General features: G+C 38.1%; 1 protein-coding gene across 2 annotated transcripts in view; it reads left to right on the forward strand.

The window, feature by feature from the left end:
* Positions 1-17,518, forward strand: part of LOC122811452 (major histocompatibility complex class I-related gene protein-like) — a 685,432-nt gene that overhangs the window by 452,477 nt on the left and 215,437 nt on the right. For both annotated transcript variants that reach the window (XM_044083304.1, XM_044083303.1), the window contains exon 3: positions 9,854-10,135. In XM_044083304.1, the coding sequence (XP_043939239.1) occupies positions 9,854-10,135 (282 nt within the window). The remainder of the gene's footprint in view (positions 1-9,853; positions 10,136-17,518) is intronic.

Raw genomic sequence — 17,518 nt, forward strand, 5'->3', positions numbered from 1 at the left:
ATTTAAGTATCTTTGCTTTTTTTCACTGAAAATAGCTTCTGCTGCTTACTTTGAACTAGCCTGAACTGTTTTTTTACTGATTACTGCATTTATTTTAAAATCTGCACTTAAAGTTACATTTAGTCGAATTTAGTCGAAAGTTTGCTTGTTTGTTTGTTTAATTGAACTGTGGAGGCTGCCCACTAAAGTGTGCTAGCCTGTGTAACTAATTTATCACTGTCTCTGCATTTTCTGTGTATTTCTGCAAAAAAAAAAACAAAAAAAAATCCTTGTTTTCCCACCTTTCTCGACTAGTTTAGACCAGTATACAGGCATTGCTGTATTCTGGGCTGTGGTGTAGTTCCTGTGTTGTCCATTACCTTACTTGGATAGAAGGAAGTTTCTTTGCTCACCAGTGGGAGTGGGGAGCCTTGAGCAGCCTACCTGTCCTTGGGGGAAGTGACCTCAGCACAAGAAGCTGTTAGTAATTGGTTGTCTGGGACCATTCCTAGCTCTTTTGCAGTTCACTGCTTAAAATCCCCCTCTGGGCATTTTTTTCTGGCTATACTGCTCAGACAAGCTCCACGTGGGTTTACAGAGTGGTCCTAGCAGCAAGGAACTCGAAAAAGCGACTACCTTCTGGATTTAAGTATCTTTGCTTTTTTTCACTGAAAATAGCTTCTGTTGCTTACTTTGAACTAGCCTGAACTGTTTTTTTACTGATTACTGCATTTATTTTAAAATCTGCACTTAAAGTTACATTTAGTCGAATTTAGTCGAAAGTTTGCTTGTTTGTTTGTTTAATTGAACTGTGGAGGCTGCCCACTAAAGTGTGCTAGCCTGTGTAACTAATTTATCACTGTCTCTGCATTTTCTGTGTATTTCTGCAAAAAAAAAAAAAACAAAAAAAATCCTTGTTTTCCCACCTTTCTCGACTAGTTTAGACCAGTATACAGGCATTGCTGTATTCTGGGCTGTGGTGTAGTTCCTGTGTTGTCCATTACCTTACTTGGATAGAAGGAAGTTTCTTTGCTCACCAGTGGGAGTGGGGAGCCTTGAGCAGCCTACCTGTCCTTGGGGGAAGTGACCTCAGCACAAGAAGCTGTTAGTAATTGGTTGTTTGGGACCATTCCTAGCTCTTTTGTAGTTCACTGCTTAAAATCCACCTTTGGGCATTTTTTTCTGGCTATACTGCTCGGACAAGCTCCACGTGGGTTTACAGAGTGGTCCTAGCTGCAAGGAACTCGAAAAAGCGACTACCTTCTGGATTTAAGTATCTTTGCTTTTTTTTTCACTGAAAATAGCTTCTGCTGCTTACTTTGAACTAGCCTGAACTGTTTTTTACTGATTACTGCATTTATTTTAAAATCTGCACTTAAAGTTACATTTAGTCGAATTTAGTCGAAAATTTGCTTGTTTGTTTGTTTAATTGAACTGTGGAGGCTGCCCACTAAAGTGTGCTAGCCTGTGTAACTAATTTATCACTGTCTCTGCATTTTCTGTGTATTTCTGCAAAAAAAAACAAAAACCCCCAAAATCCTTGTTTTCCTGCCTTTCTTGACTAGTTTAGACCAGTATACAGGCATTGCTGTATTCTGGGCTGTGGTGTATTTCCTGTGTTGTCCATTACCTTACTTGGATAGAAGGAAGTTTCTTTGCTCACCAGTGGGAGTGGGGAGCCTTGAGCAGCCTACCTGTCATTGGGGGAAGTGACCTCAGCTCAGGAAGCTGTAGTAATTGGTTGTTTGGGACCATTCCTAGCTCTTTTGCAGTTCACTGCTTAAAATCCACCTCTGGGCATTTTTTTCTTTCTGGCTATACTGCTCAGACAAGCTCCACGTGGGTTTACAGGAGTGGTCCTAGCAGCAAGGAACTCGAAAAAGCAACTACCTTCTGGATTTAAGTATCTTTGCTTTTTTCACTGAAAATAGCTTCTGCTGCTTACTTTGAACTAGCCTGAACTGTTTTTTACTGATTACTGCATTTATTTTAAAATCTGCACTTAAAGTTACATTTAGTCGAATTTAGTGAAAGTTTGCTTGTTTGTTTGTTTAATTGAACTGTGGAGGCTGCCCACTAAAGTGTGCTAGCCTGTGTAACTAATTTATCACTGTCTCTGCATTTTCTGTGTATTTCTGCAAAAAAACAAAAACAAAAAATAATCCTTGTTTTCCCGCCTTTCTCGACTAGTTTAGACCAGTATACAGGCATTGCTGTATTCTGGGCTGTGGTGTAGTTCCTGTGTTGTCCATTACCTTACTTGGATAGAAGGAAGTTTCTTTGCTCACCAGTGGGAGTGGGGAGCCTTGAGCAGCCTACCTGTCCTTGGGGGAAGTGACCTCAGCACAAGAAGCTGTTAGTAATTGGTTGTTTGGGACCATTCCTAGCTCTTTTGTAGTTCACTGCTTAAAATCCGCCTCTGGGCATTTTTTCTGGCTATACTGCTCAGACAAGCTCCACGTGGGTTTACAGAGTGGTCCTAGCAACAAGGAACTCGAAAAAGCGACTACCTTCTGGATTTAAGTATCTTTGCTTTTTTTCACTGAAAATAGCTTCTGCTGCTTACTTTGAACTAGCCTGAACTGTTTTTTTACTGATTACTGCATTTATTTTAAAATCTGCACTTAAAGTTACATTTAGTCGAATTTAGTCGGAAGTTTGCTTGTTTGTTTGTTTAATTGAACTGTGGAGGCTGCCCACTAAAGTGTGCTAGCCTGTGTAACTAATTTATCACTGTCTCTGCATTTTCTGTGTATTTCTGCAAAAAAAAACAAAAAAATAATCCTTGTTTTCCCGCCTTTCTCGACTAGTTTAGAACAGTATACAGGCATTGCTGTATTCTGGGATGTGGTGTAGTTCCTGTGTTGTCCATTACCTTACTTGGATAGAAGGAAGTTTCTTTGCTCACCAGTGGGAGTGGGGAGCCTTGAGCAGCCTACCTGTCCTTGGGGGAAGTGACCTCAGCACAAGAAGCTGTTAGTAATTGGTTGTTTGGGACCATTCCTAGGTCTTTTGTAGTTCACTGCTTAAAATCCGCGTTTGCCGCGGCTTTGCTAAGTGCACATAAGCGCAGCGCGGTTAAACAAGGTTAAACTTTTTCTGGCTCCGCCAAGTCTGCTCTTCAATTTTTCCCTTAGAACTGTTCTACTTGCAATCTAAACAGCCTATACTCTATCTGACAAGCTCAGCACTTGCTCCTAAAGCATTTTGTATACAGGTAAAGCACTCTTAAACAAACGAAAGTACTTCATTCACTTAAATTCTGTTGAGTACCCATTTCCTATAGGTCCTTTCTGACTCAGTTACACAGCAATCTTTTCACTATTTCTAGCATGTGAAGGGTCAGTTGCTGGCGTCCTCTCCTGTTCAGCTGGTGAATCTGGGAATCTTGAGGCAATGTTACAATTGCCTCATGTACACAGACAACCCTCTCCTCCTCCCAACAAATACAAATATATGCGAGAGATGCAACTATATAGCCAAACTGGAGGCTGAGCTCTCTAAATTCAGTACTGGCAAGACCAGTCAGGAGGAGAAGGTAACCACGCACACCACAAACCCAGTCTCACATAGAACTATCACAACTGCAAACCAAACACATAAACACACAAAAACATACTCGGAGGCGCTGATTAAAAATCTACCAAAACAACAGAGGCCTCCAAAGCAGACACCCAAGCAACCACCAAGTAGCACATGCAACACATAGTTCACAAAGTCAGTGTGCTAAACAGTCACAGCCCTTAAGGCCAAACAACATGCCAGACACACTTGTAATAGGTGACTCCATAGTCAGGCACACTGACGTCCCGCTCACCAGACTGAACAAGGAGAGGGTCACAGTAAGCTGTCTGTCGGGAGCTAGAATCCGCCACCTAACACAAGCACTCAGGTCACTCCACAGCAAGTACAAATATGACTCAGTCATTGTACATGCCGGTGTGAATGACCTGAGACGTACCTCCCTGGAATATATGAAAAGAGACATAGAGGAGCTCTCTGATTATGTAGCTCAGGCCGGTATGACCCTGACCCTGAGCAGCATTTTACCCTCACCAAAAATGATGCCACAGTACAAACACAAAATGATCAGTTTTAACAATTGGCTTAATTACTGGTGTCATTCTAAGGGGATCCAGTGTCTGTCTGCTTGGGATGACATGCTTGACAAGCCACGCTGCTTCGCAAGGGATGGCTTGCACCTGTCACCCCTGGGCTTCCGGATATTGGCCAAGGCTCTTGCCACCCCCATAGTGCCTTTTTTAGGCAAGGCTCAAATGACAAACCTACCTCCCTAGAAAACACAAGTGGAAAAAAACTAAGGGTAATGCTGCTCAATGCCAGAAGTCTAAACCTCAGGATGCACGCCCTCGAAGCCCTCCTCAGTATGGAGAACATCAATGTCTGTGCAGTGACTGAAACCTGGTTCAAGGCTCCTGAGAACACCCCAGCACTATCAGGTTTTACCTCATATCATGCTTTCCAGCCCCAAAACTTGGACAAAACCACAAAAGGAGGGGGAGTATCCATTTTCATCAAAGATACCCACACCTCCAGGTTAGTGGCAACGCACGAAGCATCGGAGACTATCCAGGTGCAACTAACCATAGGCAAAACTGCCTTACAGTTTGTAGCATGCTACAGACCACCCTCTCAAACTCAGGAACCCCACACAGCCTTCCTGAAGACACTGGAGAGTATGAATGTCTCTCCAAATACCATCATTTTGGGAGACTTCAACTACCCAAACATAGACTGGGAACATTACTCAAGCCCCAACACCCTAGCCCAAAGGTTCCTAGAATTCATAAACTCAAACGCAATGGAACAACTAGTCACCATTTCCACAAGAGGAGACAATATACTAGACCTGATCATCACAAACATGGGGACAAAATGCTCCACACCGGAAGTACATCCCTCTTTGGTAAGATCAGATCATAACTTAATCTCACTGGAAATCCACATCCCGCCCCCACCCCCTGCACAAAAGACCACAGTGAAGAACTTCTCAAAAGCAAACTTCACACTTCTTAAGACTGAAGTGGTATCTTTCAAGGCCCCTGGGCCAGTGGAAACCACAACCCACACTGCTGAATCCTTTGCAAATGCCTTCTATGGGCACCTTCAAGAATGCATGGATCATGCAATCCCAAATAAAGCAAAGACCCATTCCCCCAAAGGCAGGCGCCCGGTCTGGTGGACCCCAGCCATAAACAAACTTTACAACAGGAGGAGGAAGCTACTACATGACAGAGCAAAATCCCTAAAAGGGAAGGCATCTCTGATCAGTACTAGCAAAAAACTACAATCACTCATAAAATCATCCAAGGCCAACTTTGAGAGAAAAATCGCAAAAGACACAAAAGACAATCACAAGGCCTTCTTTAGCTATGTTAGAAACCTGGGTGGAAACTCCCAGATATGCTCAGAGTTAGTCCAAAATGACACAAAATACACTGAACCCACCGACATTCCTAACATTCTGGCAGACAGGTTCAGTGCAAATTCCCCCCCCCCCCCCAAAAGGAGAAATAACTATCCCAGCAGAGTGTAGCCTCCCTAACATCTCAGATGCCCAGGTGAGAGCCGCCCTCTCTAAATCTAAAAACACAGCATCAATGGGACCGGATGGTGTCCCGGGCTGTGTGCTACATGAACTTCAAGAGGAACTAAACCCACACATAAGGCTGCTGTTTAATCTTAGCCTTACTACAGGATATGTACCCAAAAAGTGGCGTACGGCAACAGTGGTCCCACTTCACAAAGGCGGTGCTTCTACGGACCCTGGAAATTACCGCTCCATAAGCTTGACGAGCCTGGTCTGCAAAGCTATGGAGAGGATCATTATGGAACTCATAAACAAAGACATTGGGGACCTACAGACATTGGATCCTACCCAATTTGGCTTTGTCAAGGGCAGATCCTGCCTTTGAACTTGGTCGACTTTTGAAACAGTCACTAAGGCCATTGATGAGGATAAGGCAGTTCACACAGCCTACCTTGACCTTGCAAAAGCCTTTGACATAATACCCCACTCGGGCATCATAGACAAACTCACCAGCTTAAATGTAAACCCATATGTCATAAGATGGGTTGCAAACTGGCTCAAGGACAGAACCCACAGGGTCAGAGTTGCTGGAGCTATGTCAGACTCTAAGCCAGTCACAAGCGGTGTCCCACAGGGCTCAGTCCTGGGACCCCTCTTGTTCGGCATTTATTTTTCCGAGGTACAGGCAAACATAGGAGGATTGTGGCTGACAAAGTTCGCAGATGACTGCAAACTGGGCGCCATAATTGATACTCCAGCGGACACAAACATCCTTCAGAGAGGCCTCATAGAAATGGATAATTGGTGCCAGAGCCATGGCCTTAAGCTGAACGCCAAAAAATGTATAGTTATACCCTTTGGGAAAAACAAGGTACCGACAAATTACCACATAGGCAGAAATCCATTAAGTACGGAAGAGGTAATCAGGGACCTAGGGACCCAGGTTGACAGTAACCTCTCATTTGACACTCACATTGCCAAAGTGGTTAGGAAGACCTTCTATATTGCCCACCTTATCATGAAGGGTTTCACATCTAGATCAAGAGAGGTCATTGTGCCCCTGTACTCTTCTCTTATCAGGCCAATGATTGAGTACAATGCCCCATTTGGAATGTATCTCACCCGACACCTGCAGCAGTTGGAAAGACCCCAAACATTCCTCACCAAGAGGATAAAGGGTCTTAAACATATGTCATATGCTGCCCGACTGAAAAAACTCCAGCTCTATTCAGTCGCATACCGCCTACTCAGAGGTGATCTGTACCTGACGTACAAGGCCATGTCCAATCCTGAATTAATGGACATGCTCCACCTCAGAAAATCCAAATCCATCAGAGCCACGAGAACAAGTGACTTAAACCTCAACACAGAAATAAATAGAACGTGCTGGAGGGACAGATTCATAACCCAGAGGCTCCCTACACTCTGGAACAGAATCCCAGTCCATGTTAGGCAGAGCCCCTCACTGACTCTATTCAAGAGAAATCTCGAAGAGTGGATGGGAGATCGTAGGTTTACCCCGGGGGTCATCTCTGTGTCACTACTAGACAGAGGCATAGTAAACTAAACCCTAAAAGGGCATAGTATTCTCATCCTAAGGGGTGGTGTAAGCCACATACACTCTGGCTAGGCTTATAAATGCTCTAGGGCAGATAGCCTAGTACGAACCTATGAACGAACCTATGAACGAACCTATCTCTGATATATTCAACCACTGATTACCCTTAGAAGACTTGTTGACTACAGTTTTGACTCCTACCTCCCTGAAATGGTTATCAGCTATAGCTGATATAATGTAAACAATCAGATCATCTTTGATCACTAAAAACAAACAGAATCCCAGCACATCTTTGAATATATATAGTCGAAGGGTTGTTTGAAGTATTTATGTATAGAGTGGCTCCAGACTTTTATCCAGTATGGACAGCCTAGTCTGGGACAGAAAAAGTGAAGTGTCTAAACTTGTTTATATGCAGGAAAACTTAAATAGCTTATTCATATACCATTATCACCTGATATTAATTTTGGGAGTTCTAAGATGACATTTTACAGTGCAGGATTCTTATCAGAGTTAAGCTTGTAGTTGCCAGCTTACTTGGTGTAGATGACTATAGACCAGTAACCATGTGAAATGTCGGGACCTGCTAGAACGAGTCCCAAAATATGAAGACTGATTGGCTGAAAAAATGGGCATACATATAATGCCTGAGATGGCCATTTCTTGGAATATTCCCTTTTCTCTGAGGTATGGTGATCTCTGAGTTGGTATATATCAGTCGTCCCTCTACACTTAGAAGACAGGCAGGCGGGAACATTTGTTTAAGATGGTTTATTACATAGAAACACATCAGGATAGAGAGCAGCATCAATAAAGTTAAACAGACTGATTAACAGACAGAGCTTACTCACATGCATGCTTACATCTCAACAGCTAACTACAAAATGGCACTCTGACTTGAACTCAGTACTCAATACACTTGTACATGCTCACAGGAGGTTCTTAAAGAGACATACACACATTGATCTACAGTATATATATATATATGTATAGGTTTTTGGGCGGGGGGTGTAAGGGGACCAAAAGAAGTTTAAATGAGAAGAGAGGTTTTCAATATTCACTATTCTCCTGCAGTTTTGGTCTTTTTTTTTTTACATGTCAGCATTCAGTATTATGAGTCCTGCCTCTGCAGTAGGGATCTCTAAAACTCAAGTGACGATTTCAGTTAGCAGCTAACGAACCCATAGGAGCTAGTTTTCAGGAGGGAAGAGGAGGGATAAGGCTTTGCCTGCCTGCTCCTTTCTTGTGGGGGGATGATATGCAAGTATCACATGCAACTTCTGTAGCTCTGATGGAGAGAGGGGTTCACAAGGACATTTAGGCTGGGTAAATATGGGAGGTGTCATCACCTTAGGAATGGGGATGTTGATATGCCACTCCTTATGGTGCACATTAAAGTGTGCAAAATATACACCAGCATATAAAATGGAGGCGAGGATAATACCATCATAAAAATTAGGTCTGTGTTGTTAAAAGGAAAACCACCTGCATCATTGAAAATTTCATCCAGTACTAACCCACCAAAAGAAATAAAAATGCTGAATTCACTAAAATATCAAACTCCCACTTGAAACTACCCCAAACATCCTTAGTTACATATTTCTCCACACAACCCAATCCTACTAAACTACACAGCCTTCCCAGAATGCGAAGTCTAAGCATAAAACTCCCTTCCTGATCCCTAAATCTAAACTCACCAAGCACTTCCTAAATGTGAACTTCCTGATCATTATATAACCCTGTCTCCCTCCTGCCCCCAAAACCTCAACTCCCTTTTCCTTAAACTTAAATCCCCTTCCCAGTGTGAGTGACAAATACCCATTCAGTTACACTGTTAACTAATAGCAACAGAATGTTGTCAAACACACAGTGTGACCACCAATGAAGCAGCAATCAAACTAATACAGTCTGACAAGGTGCTGCAAAACTTAGTTTCAATATAGTCTGCTTGAAAGAAATGACAAGAGACTAGTTAATCCACTTAATGTGTGCAGGTGTGGCCGTTCCTCAGCCCTTACAGCACCTCCCATTGTCACTCAGTTCACCAGTATCGGGAGATTGGGTACTCTGACCAGTAGGGTTACACCCAGATCCAGAGGTTAAATGCAGACTGAGGTTGAGTGGGAGTGAAGAAGGATTTTATTGTACTTCAGAGTGTGTGTATGTGTGTGTGTGTGTGTGTGTGTGTGTGTGTGTGTGTGTGTGTGTGTGTGTGTGTGTGTGTGTGTGTGTGTGTGGTGCATGCATGCGTACACGAGTGTGTGTTTCTGTAGCTCACAGACAGAAATTTAGAAAGAAATCCACAGTTAAAAAACAGAGTTAAGGTTACAGTTCATGCATGAAGTAATTTTGGTACTCTGACTGCCGAGTTGATGATGGAATGCTAGGCTGGAAGGGTAGGAATAAGTCATGGGTATATTACTTTTAGGTTAGGTCCCCTTTGCAGTTGCAGCTCCAGATTAGCCCAAAATCTTGTTTGACTCAGCCGACTGACACCTTTTTGAGGTAGTGTTTGTGGGTTGTCTTAAAGGACCAGGAAAAGAGTACCAAGCTGTTGAGACTACTGATATAGTTAATTTGTTTAAATTGTTTGATGTTTTATTGTACCAGTTGTTGAACATTTTTTTTATTCTGTGAATGGCATAGAAACAGAATTTGAAGTACAATGTCTGGAGCCTGTCTAATGACTATAAACTCTTTAGAGAGCTTTACCGGCACTGGGAAGCAAGCATGTATAACATAAAATTCTTGTTTTTGTGTTTTAGGTATCCATACTTTACAGCATAAGCTTGGCTGTTCTTTGAATGATGACACCACCAGGATCAGCAATGCATTTTTTCAGTTAGGTTATGATGGACAGGACTTCATCTCATTTGATAAAGAGACTCTGACTTGGACTGCAGCAACACCATTAGCTAAACTTGTTAAAAATGAATGGGATTCTGGCATAGCCTTCAATATAGAGATGCATGGTTATTTGGAGAAGGGGTGCATTGAAATGCTTCAGAAATATATTAAATATACTCAAACGCATGTGGGAAGAAAAGGTAACTTTGAACAGTAGAATTATTTATGCTTTCATTATATTATTACATGTTACTCAGATGAACCCAGTGAGTTTTATTAAATGCTTGCTTTCTAAAACTGTTTTTATAGACATAGAAATGAACTAGTGCAATGTAATGGTAGCAATCAGCAATTAGTTAGCTACAGACAGTTAAGTACCAGATGAAACAAGGTGTAGGAACAGAATGCATATACATAAGGAATTGAACGGATGGCAGCACTAAAGAGCATATTTTTAAAAGTAATTTTCATATGTTTCTACTAGATACATTCATACCTCTTACTCAAATGCAATTTATAGGTTACTGTATATCTCGAATAATTGTTTGGAGAATTAAGATGTGACTTATGTCATCAGTATAAACAGCAATCTGCAGTAACCCATAATTTTCCACAATATAGTTGTTAAATATTTTTCTCTTGTTAGTGTTTATCCACATAGCTCCAGTTTATTAATCAAAATACTTATGGAAGTCCTCTGGAGTGTTACTTTCTTATTTATTTGTTGTTACGAAATTTGATCCTTTACAGACCCTTTTCAATTATGACCCGAGTCACGAGGTCAAGGGTTAACAAAATATAGTAGTGAAATGTGGGGGAGTGAACATTGTTGAGCAGCTATTAAAATAGAAAATGTAAAATGTGAGCACTCAGGAAGCAAACACCCAGTAGGCAGAAAAAAATCCATTTAAATGAAACACATTTTAAGCTTTTTTCAAAAGGTTTCAAATTTGTTCCCCGTAAGAAGGCTGACATTAGTAAAGGTTTGATTGATTTAAAACTATTTTTAAGAAAGAAAAATTTAAAGTTGTTTTTTTTCGAGGACAGGAAAATCCATTAAGAAATAGTACAGTGCTTAGAAGAGAAATTGCTTTTAATCCCTCTTCTATCCCCAGTTAAGGAATTTTGAAGTCTTTTCAGAGAATGAACTGAGGGTGGGGATTGAAAAGAACAGAGAGTAACATCGAACCTTTCAAGAGAGGAAGGTGCACTTTTTCAAGAACTTAAACATAATAAACTTTTAAGAATTATGAAACCTGATAAAGGGCGAGGCAATGTTTTTATGGACAGTATACTTTTTGAAGCGAAAATGATGGAGCTATTGAATGATGGGACTAGATATGTTAGAGTGTATCTAAATGAGGTTAATATTGCCAAGTAAAAAGATTTCTGTAATTTTAAATGATTTATTATTGGAAGCAACAATTGACATGGATACATATACATTTTTGCATTTAGAAAAAAAATAGAGTTCTGTTCAATTTCAGAATTCCTAAGGTTCATAAAAATATTCAGGATCCCCCTTTGCACACCATAATCTCGTCAGAAGGTTCTGTGACTGCTCCTTTAGCAAAATTTCTTGATTATAAGTTGAAGGACATGTCCTTGATGGGGGCTAGTGTTTTAAAAAAATTGTGGGACATGTTGAGAAACATTAAACCAGAGTTGTATAGTGACAGGATCATTTTCGTTACCATTGATGTGGTTGATTTGTTCTCCTCAATACCACACACAGAGGGGATGTGTTGGTTTGAGGAGGCTTTAGTTGAATATGTTAAATACAGTGGCAGTGTGTTCCGTACAGTTTTGACCCTTGTGGAGGTGGTCCTGAAGAATTATTTTATTTTTTATGAAGGGGGGGTTCAGCAACTACAAGGTGTAGCAATGGGGGCCAGTTGTGCCCCCACATACACCAATATAATTTTGTCTTTTTGGGAAAAGAAATATATTTTTGATTCTGAATTTGCTGAATGTTGGAATTTTTACTGTCATTTTCTGGATGACATTTGTATCTTTTGGTTAGATACAGAGGAAAGATTTCCTGAGTTTTTCAATTATATTTCAGGAACTACCCCATTCCTTAAGTGTACTTATAAGGTTGAGTATGAACAAATGAACTATTTGGACATTACAATTAGTAAGGATGAAGGTAATTTTGTTTCTAAGGTACACAGGAAGGAGACATTCTCCAGTTCATATCTTTACTATACTAGCACCCTCCTCCTCCTCCACTAGCTTAATAAAAGATGTTGAGCTTGAAGTATTGGAGGAAAGGAAAGGTAGATTTGTCCGCATTTTAGGGGCTGTGACACCCTTATTTGCGATTAGTGATCTGTGAGAAGATCTGCAATTAAATAGCATGGATGAAGCTTTTGTTGTAGATTTTAGTGGGGACTCAGGGGTAATAAGGGGTATCCTTGAGAAGGAATGGAACGGGTTTAAGAATATTTCTGATTTTGGAGGGATTTTTGATGAGCCTTTTAAATTAATTTATAGGAAAGGATGGAACATTAAGAACATTTTAGAAAATAGTATGAGTAAAGGGTTAAGTAAAGAAGTAAAGGTGGGTACTGTTAAGTGTGGTCACTGCTCCCAGTGTTCTTTCATTCACAAAGTGGGTAAATCTTTTTATTTAGCTTGTAGGGATAAATTGATTTGTAGTTTTTTTGCAAATTGTAATATAAGTGGTCTTGTATATCTTGAAAAAAGTTGCAGAAGCACCAAAGCCCAATGAACTTCTTCTTAAAAGTCTTAAAAGTCTAATGGTAAAAAATACTTCTCCGTTGATAAAGAATAATCCTTTAATGCGAAGCAACAGTTTAAAAATACACGGCAGGTAAAACACTTGCTAGTAGTAAAATCCAAAGTAAAACAAAGAATGAATCAAGCGCTTTCACCCGTTCCTATGACGGGCTTTTTCAAGATGAACTACTAACATTTCTTTGCTTGCTTAAATACAATGCTGGAAACACAGTTATTCAATTAGAAAAGTTGTAACACTCCAATTAAGTCATTTGTAGAGTAGTACTTCATTAATGCTTAAAGGAGAGTCGCTGCTAAACGTATTCAGTTCACATAAATATTCGTCAAACAGTTTTTTTAAAATACTTTTACCATAGTGCATCCTATTCACTGTTATTTGTACTTGTCTGTCAGTGATGTTGTGTGAAACATTGTACTAAAACTACCAATTTATTGCCTTAGTTACTAATAAGGTTCTTCAACTAGTGCTTGTTTAAAACTAAACCGAAAAACCAAATGTTAGGTCTTGTATAAATCTAAATTCTTTTGGTCCTTATTTTGCTCTCTATGTATTTTGTTACCCATAATTATAAAAAATCTATTAATGTATTGGGTATTTCGTTCTCTACAGTTATCGTGTGTGATACTGTATTCACGATCGCTGACCACCTAATATTTATTCTTGCGTGGTGTAATCATTGAAAGAATGTAATGTGTTTTTAGATGTTGGTTAGATCAAATGTAAGTTATTATTCCTTAGCATTATCATTGCTCGAACTTCATAGAATAAATATAAATTTTAAATTAGCAATTCATACTCTGTCAGACCTTTAATTATTCATCTTAAAGGGAAGACAGATGTCAAGTCTAATGTTATTAAATTAAAGTAACGCTTCAGTATTATAATATTATTTTAGCAGTAAGCAACCTTTGCTTAAAATCTATTAAAACTTGTGCTAAAAATATCTAAAAAGTGTCCATTAAATACAATATTATTTATGTGTCTATAAACATGCACGTAGGTATAACTATGTAACAATCTTATTATATTAATTAAATAATTAAATTCCAACTACATTAAATACATTGTTATTGATTGACACTAAAATAAATAAATAAATATATAACTATATAAATATGTATAAATATATATAAATGAATATATGATTATATAAATATATAAATGTGTAAATATATATATATATTAAATATCCATTAAATACCTTAAAAAATGTACTTATATTTGAACTAAACATAAACATTTAAAATGTAAACTGTGGGTATTTTCTACTACATATAACATTTTGTCAATAAATTATTATTTCGTTTAAACTTATTATTTCGTCAAAAATTGTTATTTCATTTAAAATTAATTAGGAATGAGTCTATGACTAAATGATTAATATCAGATGAAAAAATGTTATGAACACTTTCAAAATGAATGTTAAAGTGTACTCTTAATCAGTAAAAAATTATTAGTGCAAAAATATTTAATCCTAAAGTGCACCTAGCATATTAATTAAATTAGTCATAATTTTGCCCTTCTTAATTTAAGGAGGCTTGAAATACTAATAGCTTCATTGAGTCCTGGGAATTTTGATGCATTTAATCTAAGTTGCCAATTCAACTCTTTAAATTCAATAGTAGCTTCCCAGTCTCCGCCTCTGGGATTAAGAGGAACCTGCTCAATAACCATAAATTTTAATGTCATGTTGGGGCATTTGGTGAGATGTTTGACAAAGGCATTCGTTTCTTTCTTTTTCCGAATGTCATACATATGCTCGTAAATTCTCTTACGTAGTGTTCTTTCTGATTTGCCTATGTAAAAACTGTCACATTCCTGACAAATTCCTAGGTAAATTATACCTTTAGACCCACAGTTGTAGTAACATGTTGGTTTTAAAGAAAATTTTCTTGATTTAATATAATAACCATTGCTTTCAAGAATGTAAGAACATTGTTTGCAGCTGTTACATTTGTATGTTCCAATCCTACCACCTTTATTACCAGATTGTATTGGTGGTTGATTTTCAAACATATTTTTCAAATTAGCATTCCTTGCATTTACAAACATCGGTCTTTCTAGCACCCATTTTTTTGTCTCTTCGTTTGTAGTCAAAATGGGCCAGTATTTGTTAACCATTTTCTTTAATTGTTCAGTTTCATTGTTAAAAGTACAACTAAAAATAGTTTGAAAAGAAGGGGAATTCATTTTAACTTCAGGTGTGGGGTTTACTAACACTGGTGGTTCCAACACTTTGCCTAATAGTGGACTGTGTATGCCTGTTCTTCGTTCTAAAACTTCTTGATACATTTTCTCTATTAATGTCAATGGGTAACCTCTCTCAGAGAAGAGTTTTCTTAGCACTTGGGCTTCGACAAAAAATTTTTCATCTGTATTACACATTCTTGAAGCCCTGATGAATTGACCTTTAACAATGCCCTTCTTCTGTGAAAAAGAATGGGCACTACTAAAATGGAGATATGTATTGGAGAAGGTTGGTTTTCTATATAGAGAAGATTCAAAAGTTTGTAATTCTGTGTTTTTAACTAGCAATACATCTAAATAATTCATGTGTGTGTCACTAACATTGGATGTAAATTTTAGAAAACTTGTGGTCTCATTTATATATAATAAAAATGTTTCTAAACTTGTTTTACTACCTTTCCATAAAATACATATATCATCTAGGTATCTTCTATAGTGTAAAATATTATTCTCCCATTGTGTTCCAAAAATATATTCATTTTCCCAGTGACACAGAACTAAATTTGCATATGCTGAGGCACATGGTGATCCCATAGCAACCCCTTTGTTTTGCTTGAAAAACTCCCCATTAAAATAAATGAAATTGTTCTTTAAAATAATCACCATAAAATCAGTTAATAAATTTGTAATATTATTGTTAAAATTTGAAAGTTTAATCAATATTTGGTTGAACCATTGTGTTCCAATATCGTGTGGAATGCTACCCCATTCCTTAAGTGTACTTATAAGGTTGAGTATGAACAAATGAACTATTTGGACATTACAATTAGTAAGGATGAAGGTAATTTTGTTTCTAAGGTACACAGGAAGGAGACATTCTCCAGTTCATATCTTTACTATACTAGCACCCTCCTCCTCCTCCACTAGCTTAATAAAAGATGTTGAGCTTGAAGTATTGGGGGAAAGGAAAGGTAGATTTGTCCGCATTTTAGGGGCTGTGACACCCTTATTTGCGATTAGTGATCTGTGAGAAGATCTGCAATTAAATAGCATGGATGAAGCTTTTGTTGTAGATTTTAGTGGGGACTCAGGGGTAATAAGGGGTATCCTTGAGAAGGAATGGAACGGGTTTAAGAATATTTCTGATTTTGGAGGGATTTTTGATGAGCCTTTTAAATTAATTTATAGGAAAGGATGGAACATTAAGAACATTTTAGAAAATAGTACGAGTAAAGGGTTAAGTAAAGAAGTAAAGGTGGGTACTGTTAAGTGTGGTCACTGCTCCCAGTGTTCTTTCATTCACAAAGTGGGTAAATCTTTTTATTTAGCTTGTAGGGATAAATTGATTTGTAGTTTTTTTGCAAATTGTAATATAAGTGGTCTTGTATATCTTGCACAATGTGAAAAATGTTTTTTTTTCTATGTAGGCAAAACTGAAAGAAAATTAAAAACTAGGGTATATGAACATGACTATGACATAAAGAATAAATGAACTAATAATGCTTTATATAAACACAAGCTAGTATGTCCAGATGCTTGTTTTCACTTTTTTTGTTTCAGAAGTTGTGCCAAAGGACATTAGGGGGTCCCATGGGAGACAAGATTGGAGTATAGAGAATTATTCTGGCAGTTATCTCTTGAAGCTACAAAATTGCCAGGTTTAAATGAAGCTGTCTCCCTGGCCCATTTTAAAGCTTAGATCAGCAAAGTTATAGCATGATATTTCCATTCAGCCCACCTGATGGCGATATTATGACCATTGAACTGCTTGTATAATGTATTAATTTATGTTTTTTTACTAGCATTTTATATTTATTATATTCTTAATATATTTTGCATTAATGAAACAAATTGTATGCATTTAGAACTTCTTATTTATACTTTTAGATATGGAAAACAACAGTTTTTAAGGAATTGTGTATATATTGCACATTTTGAATCTGTTGTTATCTGATTGGTTGCTTTATATTGCTGGTGGTATAAATAGGACTGAAGTTAAGAGGTATACATTCATCTGATGTAGTCATTATTTTGACGAAAACACATTTTAAACTGTTGAGCATTTATGTGTGTTTTGCTGCTGTGGATCGTTTTATTGGAGTGCTTATTAAACGGATTTTGTTCTGCCTACTGGCTGTTTGCTTCCTGAGTGCTCACATTTTACATTTTCTTGGTTATTTTGTTTTGAGCACTTATTCCTTCCTTTCAGCTATTAAAATAACATGCTTTTTTGGAGGAAGAAGAAAACTATAGTACCTGAGAAAACACAGGCAGAAACAAGGACATGCAGATTTTATACACTCAGTAACCAGAGATCAGAATTGTAACCCAACATACCTCACAAGCTCTTATTTCAATAATGAGGGACAGAGCTAAAGAAAAATGGTAATGGGCAGGGGCAGAGGCTCAAAAGTAGTGACTGATTTTAAATATTGCCTTTATATACTTAGAAAGTAGCCAGAACAAGTTTTGCATTAGCACGTTTTCTGAAGGATATGAAGTCTGAAACTCATATAGTTGTCATTATTTAGTGACTGTAATTTCAATTTATTTATTTATTTTAAGTTTTTAGATTTGTTAGTTAGGTAAGCCCACAAGACACAAGCAGTCCTTTCCAAGGTGACTCAGAAGA

The sequence above is a fragment of the Protopterus annectens genome, chromosome 9.part0 (genome assembly GCF_019279795.1).
Source record: "Protopterus annectens isolate FY-2018-M chromosome 9.part0, PAN1.0, whole genome shotgun sequence".
NCBI lineage: Eukaryota > Metazoa > Chordata > Ceratodontiformes > Protopteridae > Protopterus > Protopterus annectens.